General features: G+C 35.1%; 1 protein-coding gene across 1 annotated transcript in view; it reads right to left on the reverse strand.

The window, feature by feature from the left end:
• Positions 1 to 12,094, reverse strand: part of CLYBL (citramalyl-CoA lyase) — a 125,613-nt gene that overhangs the window by 25,197 nt on the left and 88,322 nt on the right. The window contains exon 4 of the mRNA XM_072401072.1: positions 4,355 to 4,456. Coding sequence (XP_072257173.1) covers positions 4,355 to 4,456 — 102 coding nt within the window. The remainder of the gene's footprint in view (positions 1 to 4,354; positions 4,457 to 12,094) is intronic.

The following is a 12,094-nucleotide window of genomic DNA, read 5'->3' on the forward strand; positions in this document are numbered from 1 at the left end:
TTTGCTTTGATCTAACTGACTATGCGTTACAGCACATATTAGGTGTCTTAATAACAGTTAACATATTTGGTTATTACATGTACAACTTCTGTCACTTCTTAATAACTAGTATTTATATAGCACCAACATATTACAACCTGTGACCTAGCGATGCAAAGATAAGGGTGGTAGCCACTGAGCCAATTGTGCTACCATTATCTTAGTTTTCTTTATATAGTGGAACATATGCTGAAGAGCACAGCTTCAGCACTGTAAAGGCACACTGCAATTTTTAGGTAAGGCAAATGCTAAAGCTGGCCCCAAGCTAGTTATTTTCTGGCAATTTCAAATGACTTTCAATCATATGGAAGTCTAGAAGGATCGAGGCAACAAAGTTTAAACAAGCAAATGTGTCTAAACAGAGACAAAAGAAACACGTGGGTTTTTTTTGTAGGCAATAATGCTTGTTGTATTCGGTGATCAAACGTATAGAATACATAATATCAGAATATAATATAATATATATAATATAATATAATAGAATCATTGTAGTGCAAAATCAAATTACAAAGCAACATTAGTTTAGATAGCATAGAGTAAATTGCTTGCCATCAGATAAGTACTAGAAATAGGTAACCTATGTTATGAATATAGAAGGTTAAATATAAAAACTGCAAACATATCGACAATATGGTAAAAAGTGACGCGTAGCCGGAAAAAGCTGATACTGACGCGTTTCGCCCAAACGAGGGCTTCTTCAGGGGTAGCTTTGGTCTGATATAGCAGTTGTAAATGTGACAAAAAGTCTAGATATGCCAAATATTATTACATGTAAATATGTTGAATAATTGGTACAATTTAGAAACATACATATATATATAAGGTCATTAATCAAAATTAATTGTATATTGTATAATGTGATTGTATATTATTTGTCAAATATTGAAAAGTGAATATTAGATAACTGAATCTAAATTATAATGGAAGAGTGACCATATTAGGCAAGTTTTAATGTGAAAGATCCAAATTAGTTATTCATATATATAGCTAGCCGTGCCACATGTAAGCATAGTTAATACCCCCAATCAAATTGGTTAAGTGCCAAAGCCTTTTTAACGTCCAATAGTTGAACTATACCATAGGAACAGAAGGAGGAAAGAAAAGCTTCTATGATAGGCACAGGAGAAAGAATATTTATAAAATCAATAAAAATTTTATTAGTATACAAAAAAACTTAAAATAAAGCATTCAATAAAACAATATTGAGAATAGGAAGGATATACAGATTATCCACACTTTACTGATAGGTAAAAGTATAACAAACTTGCGTGTTGGCAAATAGTCACAGACCAGATCTCACCCCGATCCATTTCGCCCGCATGGGCTTCTTTAGGGGATATGGAGAACCTGGAATTTTTTACAATAATCGAATACCGAGAGATCAGAAACAGAAAAGTAATGATTAGTCTGAGGTGGATGTTCCAGTCATGATACCATTTGGAAGCTCTTGTCAAAATGTTTGCTTGATGTAAACTGAAATAACTGAATATTTTTTTAGAACCGTCCAAATTGATTTTTCTTCAAAAAGAGGGGGTTAAAAAAGATGTTGATAAGTAACACCTATTAAGAAGAATACTATCGTGGAGGGATCAACATTGACAGAGACGTTGGGGTATAGTGGAGAGGGCAAACCTGCGGCAGCCATCTAAGCAGGGGAGGGGCGGACATGTTCAAGAGCTGCAAATTTGATGCAAGTTGCATCGAATTTGTGCTCTGTGCTGACATGGAAACAAATCGGTGTTGTAATTTTCCCATTTAGAATCAGATTCTAAAGAGAGAGGCTAGGGGAGTATTTTTCCACCAGGTCAGAAAGGTAGGTTGGAAAAGAGCTTTGTCGGGATTTGAAGACAAAGCACAGGAGCTTGAATTTGATTCTAAGGTGAAATGGAAGCCAATGAAGAGAACTACAAAGAGATGCAGCGGAAGAGGAGCGGAGGGAAGGATGGGTGAGTCTGGCTGCAGCATTCATAATAGGCTGTGAAGGAGAGTCGGGTTAGTGGAATACCAGAGAGGAGGAGGTTACAGTAGTCCAGACAAGAGATGATAAGAGCGTGTACAAGAAGTTTGGTGGTCTCTGGGGAGAGGTAGGGGTTGTGGAATTTTGGAGATGTGGCACAGGTGAAAGTGACAGGACCTGGAAATGTTCTGAATATGGGGGGTAAATGAGAGGGCCGAGTCAAAGGTGAAACCAAGACAACGTGCCTGAGGGGAGGGACGAATGACTGTGTTGTTTACCGTTAGGAATATGTCAGGGTGAGATTTGGAATTTGAGGGGGGGATGATGATAAGCTCAGTTTTATCCAGGTTGAGCTTTAAAAATCGGTCAGACATCCATGATGAGATGGCAGACAGGCAGCGTGAGACCTTATCCAGGACGGAAGAATAAAAGTCAGGGGTGGACAGATAGATTTGAGTGTCATCAGCATACAGATGGTACTGTAAGCCAAAGGAGGATATGAGACTACCGAGAGAGGAGGTGTACAGAGAAAAGAGAACTGGTCCAAGGACTGACCCTTGGGGAACACCACAGGGAGGAGAGTTGGAGAGGAGGAATTACCATTGAAAGAAATTTGAAAGGAGTGGTCAGACAGGTAGGAAGTAAACCAAGAGACAGCAGTGTGTTACTGATACTAATGGAGCGCAAGATGTCCAGTACTCAATTTACTCTTTGCCATCTAAACTTATGTTGCTTTGTACATTTGATTTTGCACTACAATGATTATGTATTCTTTGAGTTTGATCACTGAATACAACAAGCACTATTGCCTACAATAAACCCGAAATGTTTTTTTTCTCTATTAAAATATATAATTGGGGTCAGCATAATCTCTAGTAAGGGATACTCTCTGAACCTCAGTTCAGTACCTTTTTAAAAAAAAGCTTTTAAACTAATCTCTCTTTGGTCAAAAAAATGTGTCTGCTATGGTTATGTATGTTAGATGAGTTTTGGAGTGATCACCTCTGCTCCATACATAGTATATCACATTTGATGTAATAAACCATGCTCAATCTAAAAAATGAGTTGTGCACTACTGCACTCCCATGCTCGGTGCTGCCATCTTGACCACATCAGAAACTGTATTGCCTTCTTCGGACCATGCATTTCTGCTTGATAAACAGTCTTTTATATGAATGAAACAGAGAAATATTCCTTTTAAGCCCGTCTAATCATGTAAAGGTTTTACTTTATGTTTTCTCTAATCTGGTTATTAGGTCTGAAAACTTTATGTTAGGCCACTTTAAAGATAACTATGATCTTCTACAGCAGTAAAGTCAGTGTTATTTAACTGTGTTTATTGTAAACCAATTTTACTATATGACAAACTACAATTTATCTTATACAAGGCCCTGCTAAAATAAGTGAAACCTAAAAAAACCAAGATCAGTTTCTGCCTTCTCTGTTTCATGACAGGTCCGCTGTAAGGGGACACCTGGATAGACTGAGGTGATCTTTCACAAACCCTACAAAATATAATTATATGTGGTCTTTTTATTATATAGTGGAAGTAAGATACAATTTTGAGGGTAATGCCCTGGTGAGACAAGCCTCAATGCCAAGTCAAACTATTAAAATGAGCTTCAAGAGGGGGAGACTGTGTGTCTGGAGTAGTATCAGTTTATCAGCTTTGTACACAGCAGTATGGTTTAACACGTGGACACTTGGGGAAGTGGTTGCTAAGCTATACTGGAATTAACCCAGACTACATTGTGTGTTCACTTTTATGCTAAAGTCCTAGTTCCCTTTAATAGTTCAGACCTCTTGTTGCTTATACAAAGTCACATACTGTTTTGTGTGTAAGTCTCTAAAAATTATTTAGTCATAGAATGTAGTGGAAGGGCCAATTTATGCTTTTATTAAAACATATCTAGTAATATTATTATGTAAACTGAAAGGTTCTTAAACACTAACACACTAGTTCAATATTGTGGCATATTTTAATAGGAAAAAAATGTAATGAGAAAACATAGTAACAGTTTAGGACAACTGGGACAAACAACATTTCGTAGCTCTACAGTATTTGTCACTGATCAAATAAATATTAGCAAATCATCTACATTTTATTTTTAAAACATTTTATTAATAAAATGACCTGAAGTAATGAAATATGTCACAGATGTGTAGCTTCTCATTACATTATACCAGTGAAAGAAGAGAAGCTGTACTTACTGTACATCTATTCGCATACAATGTTTGTACATGACCATGACCCTAGAAATGCATAGTAATGAGTGCTGATGTGCACAAAGGGTGTACAGTAACCTACAACAACCAATCAGAATTCATCTTCATGGTAAACTACATGCTTGTTCTTACCTTGAAATTGAGTAGTCCAATGGCAGTTTCCACAAACGTGACCAAGTTAATTGGCTGTTTTAGCTTTCTACCTTTCATGTGGTATAAAAACTTTTCTGTAAACTGAAATAACAAGTAATGTGTTTTTTTTAAGTTATCAACTTTTAACAATGAAGGTGTAAATTATGGGTAAATCTGTTTTTATGGCATTTTAAAAATAAAATACAAACAGTTCAATTAGAATAAAAAAAATTAAGCAACAGTGGTCTTAACAATAATAAATGGAACATAACATAACATTATTCATAAAACAATATGTATGACAAAGCAAGATACACAGTAAATGGGAGGGAATCAGAAAATCGGAAACAAAGTTAAACAACAAGTGGAGTAAAGGTGTAAGTTAAAGCCTACAAGTAATAAAATGTAGAGAGCAGGTTGGTAACTACATTACGAAAACAATGGAATGCACTATCATTTCATGTACATTAAATCACATAAATAGGTGTTAGAAAATCACAGTAAAAAAAACAGCTACAATACTGGATGCTTTATTAACACTGTAAGCTAGTCCTGAAATTTTTATTTTGCTGGAAATAGTCATATTCTCATTTTACCCATTCAGCTTCATTTGATTTTAAATATCACATAATTTTTTTATCAAATAAATAGCCATACTTATGTTTTTTTGGTGTTTGCACCATCAGACAAACTAGCTTTAAAGCCTGACCCCAACCAAAAATACAGGGCACTATCTGCATGGGGTTTGCAGGTTCTCCCCGTGTCTGTGTGGATTTTCCCCGGGTACTCCGGTTTCCTCCCATATTCCAAAAACATGCAGTTAGGTTAATGGGCTTCCTCCCAAAAATTGACCTTACACTACATTAATGACATATGACTGAGGATGGGACATTAGATTGTGAGGGACAGTTAGTGTCATGACTATGGACTTTGTACAGCACTGCGTAATATGATGGCACTATATAAATACTGTGTAATAGTATATATATATATATATATATATATATATATATATATATATAGGCATTGCATTCACTTCCTGTCCCTGTAACAATTGGATGTGTGGTGGTTAACACCAAAAGGCAAACACAGAAATAAAAGCACAGTCAGGTAATGTTATCCTTATGCAAAAAAAAAGTTTTTGTCTGTGTCCACATTGGAAGAGAAGAAATAAAACCTGATAGAAGATCTAACACATTCTATATCCAAAGGTTAAGTTGAGGTTTAATGAAAGTGGGCATGTCAGCGTTTAAAAAACAGAGATTATGGAACATAGGTTGGCAGAGGCAATATTATTTTTTTTTGTATTGTAACACAAAGCATTATTAAACACAGGACTAAACCTTCCAAATAAAACCTTCCAAATAAAAGTTTGCACCAGGCAGGTGTTTTTTTGCAGAAGGGTCAGATGGCAAAGCTCAGCTTTAAAGTCTTGCATAACAGTACATGTGCATTCCCTGTAATGAAACTTGCTTATTCTGATTTCACTGCACACTGTGAGTTTCTAACAGTGAAGCAAATTATATAGAAGCAGCAGCAAATCAGACAGAGCCCACTTCATTTTCTTAGTGGATATTATCCAACAATAACTGACATACTTCCTTTTCCCTTCAAGGAAAGCCAATATTCACATTCCTTCTTCTAAGAGCCAGCCCACTGCTTGCATCATTGCTCTTGAGAGGAGTAAAGCAAGAGAGTTTCCGTTCTACTAATTAATATATGATTTTGTAATGCGACAACCCATGCATTAATTTAGATTTAAAAGGAAAGGAATTTAAACATTTAAACACTTGTACTTATGACTTATACTAAACATAACATCCATTTATTATATTAATCAAAACACGACAACAGCTAATTTGGTATAAGTACAATATATCACCTAATGGTACAAACAATATTTGCAAATTTCTCAGGTGCCAATAAAGCATTATAGTTGCTTAGTAAACAGTCTTCTCGTGCTATTCACTACAGGTTTTGCAGAGTTGTCTGCTTATCAGGCGTAGGTGGACAAAAAGTTGGAAATTAACTATATATGAAAAGGTTGTCAAACCAGCAATTATCCCTTCCTAGTGATATAGAACATAGTAGGCACCAAAAAGCATAGGACAATAAAAGACAGCAAGAAACCCCAACTAATCCAAGTATGAATGGAGTATGGTGGAGCACCTTGTCCTTTATGATATATAGTTAATTTCTTCCTTACTTTTCGACCAACTCTTCCGAGACTAAAGCCAGAGATACAGGAGTGCTCAGGCACCCAAACACAGCATAAGTTAAATACATTTTAAGAAAAGGTACAATATTTAAAGGTTTTTAAGCACAAATAATAATTCTAAAAGTCCCCTCAAATCTACACTTAGACTATCAACCTCAGAGTGAATTTAAACCTTCTAAACAATGCATGTAAGTGTAATGTAGTTTTTATTAAGGCATTGCATGAAGTCTAAGACAATGTACACACGTTGGATTTTTAATGTTGGAAAGGATCTTTCACTATCGTTTCCAATGGCAATAAACTAAAAAATGAATGAATGAGTGCTGTACACACAATGTCGTTTTGCTCTGTGGAGAGGGGAGAATGAACGAGCAGTACCTGCGTTCTCCTGCCTTCACTTCCATTACAGTCGCTCGTCTCCTGACGGTAATGAATCTGCCAGGATGAATCCATGAACGACGTTGGATGGCCACCGTTCACATATCAGATTCTTGTCTGAGACGAGCCCCAAGGCGATAATCGTACAAGAATCATCTGACATGTGAACGTAGACCTAGAGAAGACCAGGATGTCATGCTAGGTGCAATCGTGCATTCATGAACTGGCATGTTCACTGTTTTTAGGATGTGAATTATATAGGATTCTATTTATAAAGAAGTGAATCTGACATTCACTGAAACATTCCCTGGTGTGGAATCTTCCAGATCTATGTGTTTCAATGGCAGTAATTGATCCTCCACTAGGTTCACTGGTTTATAAAAAAAAAACCCTATATAGTTACAAATGTCTCCAGTCTTTCCATATCTGTACCAATACTTAGCAGCAGGAATTACGTTTAGAAATATTGTCTGTGTGACATTTTAATAGATTCTGTACACTTTTATTTTCCATAGTTCTGGGTTTTTTCAGTTTTCTTTAAAAATGATAGTCTACCTGTGGTAAAACTTTAAAGTAATGAATAAAGTTTATGAGGATGTTTGAGTGGCTGAATTAGCATTAGTTCACATTATTAATTCTTTATAAGAACAAAAATGTATCTCAGTGCACAGCTAAGTCTGTAGAAAATTATCAATGACCACTATAAATGGATAAAAACAGTCACACACATCATCCAATAGAATCTTACTATTTACTGGAAGATAAGAAATTGTCTAACAGGTATGATAAAGTTCTTTACAAGAAGCCCCCCCCCCCAAAAAAAAATGACAGGTTTGTCCAATTCATTTTTTTCAAGAAATATTCTGCCATTGATGGATATCAAAGGAACTGAGAATTTTAATCATCTCTCTATTCAATCTCAGTTGGGTAAATCATATCTAAGAGATTTGCATAAATATAAACCATCAAAGACTTTTCATCTTCAAAGGGGGTTTCAAGACCCTATAAGCTTTGTACTGTAATCATCACAGGTCACAACCCTGCAGGAACAGGGCTGCTATGGCAACATAAAAAACTAATGCTTAAGGCTTAGCATAATATTCTGACTAATAGAAAGGAAACTCATTCTAAAAGCTGGCAGCCTATTTACCAGAAGCTGGATTAGAGGTGTTAGTTCTTCCCCTTTTAGCTTTTTCCCCACAGCCCCCCTTCTCTATCACTTGAACCCTCCCCTCCTTCACCAAATCAAAACATCACATCTCTGAAATACGTAAAATATCCATCCTCTATAATACACGCTAATTAAAGCGCACATACACTGAAACAAAAATGAATAATGCAAACTCACAAAAGAAAACAATGCAAACTGCAACGTTAAAAAACGCAAAACATTGCTGCAATAATGACATTTTTTTCCCCTCAGTCGACAAAATTGATAAACACAGCACATGTTATTCTGGGGCTTGGTACTTTTGTTCTATGGTAGAAGGTCTTAGCACAGAAGAAAATGGTCTCCTCCCTGCTGATTTTAAGCCTGTACAACATACATTATCATACCACCTGGAAATATGAGAGCGGCTTACAGAAGAGAACATCTAAAATGTTACATTAGCCTTTCCACCAAAAATCTTTACACCTTACAAAGATTTTAACTCGTGCTTCCCTGACACATAATATTTACTCAGTGATAAAACTTAAAAGGTGAGCTTCGGGGCACCTTTCAATTAATATATTTTTTTTCTGCAAAAGGGGGACAATTAAATGTTTCCGGCCAGGCAAAGTGAGGAGGTGTTGGGGAGGGGGTGATAGAAGAAGAAAAAAAAAACCACAAAGAGATTGGGGAGGGGATGAAGTAGCAGCCTTCAGCACTTCTTTCAATTCCAGTGCACACCCAATAGTGTGTGAGGAAGAATGCCCACTGTTCAAGATTTGTGGGAGAATTGTCCCATGACAAAAGAGGTAGAGTTACGCTTGTTATTCTCCAATAAGCCATGCCAGTCAAACAAGTACCCATACTTAGGACAAAAGGAAAGCAAGGGATTGTAGCACAAAAGAAAACAAGTAAGCCCATCTTTCAGTTGTGCATCAGCTTCCAGGTTTTATGCTTCGCATAAATAAAAATGGGAGAATAAAAAAAAGGATGTCTGGTGTAATAAGAAAAAAAAATCTCTTCACTTCAATAAAAAAAGAATTAGTTTAAAAAAGGTGTTAAAATGTGTAACACATTCTTTAGATGAAAGGCTTTTCAGTGAATTGAGTGGCAGAAAGAGAAAGGGGAGAGTGTGGAGAGGAGGAGGCAGGCACCCAAAGCTGATTTTTTTTTCATTTTCTTTTGCTAAAATTATCTTGGACATAAAGGTTAACCAAGAGAAAGGAGGGGAATGTATTTCCCTGGCTAGGAAGAGGTGAGAAGGAAAAGCTTAGAAGGGGCGGCCGATTTTTAGATATAATAAATTAATTTCTTAACCCCTAACTGAAAGAAGAAGCATGAAAGCCATTGCAAGGCACACTGAAGCTCGGAGGTAACTGGTAGAACACGGCTTTGGAACATGAGAAACCGTAGCAAAACTCTGCCCAAGTGAAAAGTCTAGCAAATGTAGTCTGGGACTTTCTGCACTGAGTTAGTAAGTAACCCCCATGTAATGGTTTGTAATAGCTGTAAAGCAAATCCTCTAAGCTCTTGTAAGCAGCTCTTTAGTATCCATCTATGTATTTATGTCATGTTAATAATTTCACTGGCTAATTGCTGAGGGCAGTGTTAGTAAAGTAAAATGAAATGACAATAGTTAAAAAGTAGTGCAGTCAATACATATAATGTTAGAAGGCCTTGATGTATTATATTTTGATCTGACCTGATATGACAGCTGCAACTGTATAGTTAGAAATACGTAATCCTGTGTATGATTATACCAGATTTTATACTTTTGATGAATGTTGATGTAAAAACATTTAACTGTTTGGACTATGCCTCAATAAAGCTGAAATTTCAACATATTCCAGACATCCTTATTTTACAGTACTAAATATTTTTTATTATTCTTGGCTTGCTGATTTTATACATTACTTCTCCTGCATTATTTACAGCGGAGGACAGTTCTAACTTGCAGTTGTCACCAAAAATCCTTAAAACCACAGCCTTCATAGCTAAGTGGAATGGCCATGTTATCCAGTGCAGAGGTCAAATCGTCCCTTGGAACCTTATGTTCTTCAAGCAAATGCCAATTATTGTTCACCACTGGGGCAATGACAATTCTTACAGAATTGTTACCTGGAGGGGGCAGGTCTCCTAAAACCCCTTAATATGTGTAGAATTTGTAGAATGCTTTTTGAAGATACTGTTATCAACAATAGAATTTGCATTACATCGTACAGTAGATACAAGAGAGTTAAAGGTCCTTATAGCTTTGGAAAATGTTTATCTTACTGGAATTACATGTAGTTTGTATTTGAACTTATACTTGGGTAAAAAAACTATGGCTAAAAAACACATAAAATACCCGATGTATTTCTTTATCAGAATTGTAACGATTGCCTAAAAACACAACACTGCTACATATTGTAGGTAATATATATATATATATAAAAGAAATAAATAAAATAAAAGTGAATTGCCATATATTTATGGTAATGAAATGATAGCAAACGTATTACAATAATCCCATACAATATGATGCACAAATATATTGATATACTACATTGTTTCTTAACTATGTTTAAACATTTTTTTTCTTTGCTTTCTTTGCTTAAATACATTGTAATGTAGCAGAAAGATACAAAAAATGATTAACGGAACTGTCAGATTGTTTGTATACAAACAAACATTTTCGGCAGGTCAACAAAGTCATTGTACGTTTACAAACTTTTGAATGTAGCATAGATTTTTTTCTTAATATTTTCATATTTTCAAAATAAACAAATGTATTCAGAAATGTATAAGATAAAATATAGACTTAATAATTTGTTTTGTTTTATATTCCCATCAAACATTTCGCTGATAATGTTCAATATTTAGGTGCCTTTTTTCCTATGTCACGTCCAAAACTCTTAGGCCATAAAAAAAAAGCCTACAGTCCAGACTGTCATATTATATTAGTACATTCAGATATAAACATCTTAGTATTGGGTCTGAATCTTGTGAACGAACCAATAACAAAGACCAAGTCAATGCAAATAATTTACTAACAAAGGCACAAAAAACTACATTGCTTTATGGTAAATTTGGCATCACTAACAGATTAGCAAACCACTGGTTACATTGCAGGCGATTGGCCAGTGACTAATGTAAAGCACAGCAGGCTTTTATTTTGCTGAACTCAGATACAACGCTGTGACCTGCAAAATATAATTCAAAGCTAGAGAAATAATATGAAACTGTATGTTCTATGTAACACCCTGCATTATTAAAGTATTTATACAGATTAAAAACAGGTAATATGTCCAGTCTGTACATATTAAACGCTATAATGTAGCACATAAAGGCTTGTGGCCCACTAAAAAAATCATGTGATAATAGTAATATTTATATGTTAGCATTTTGAATTGACATCAGGAAAGCAATGCCAATTTCTTTATTTTAAATGGAATATTTTGTATTTGACAGGTTCTAATGTCCCTATAGCAAATTCACATTTCATTTTATAATTATGGGGTTAGTCAAATATTGACAGCATTTCCAGAACATAATGGGAAAATAAGGTATAAAGACAAAGCAATTTATTTTATTCACTTGTTCTAATAAAAAGTATCATTTTTTTTAAATTTGTATATAAGGAAAATCTCCTTGTCTAATTTAAAGGTAGAAAGCAACTCTCATTATTTTTCAGTGCATAGTAGCCATTCTTGTAATGCTGCTCCTTGTCACTTATACTTTAAACTTGTCTGTATAAATATACCTGTAATGTGATCTATATTTAAATGTAATGTGCAGGAGGTACATAGGAGTGCTTTACATTCTTTACATAGCATAATGAAAATGACATGCTGCAATTAATTTGCTATTTATAATTTCTTTTGTGCAATTAGATTATTTACACGTTTTGTAAAGACATTTGACATGCCACTTAACATTTCCAGGATTTTATTGGCTGAAAACGCAGTCATGAAACACAAACACACCTGTCAGCAATTAAAAAAAGAAGTAGTAG

The sequence above is a fragment of the Pyxicephalus adspersus genome, chromosome 1, assembly GCF_032062135.1.
Source record: "Pyxicephalus adspersus chromosome 1, UCB_Pads_2.0, whole genome shotgun sequence".
Taxonomy (NCBI): domain Eukaryota; kingdom Metazoa; phylum Chordata; class Amphibia; order Anura; family Pyxicephalidae; genus Pyxicephalus; species Pyxicephalus adspersus.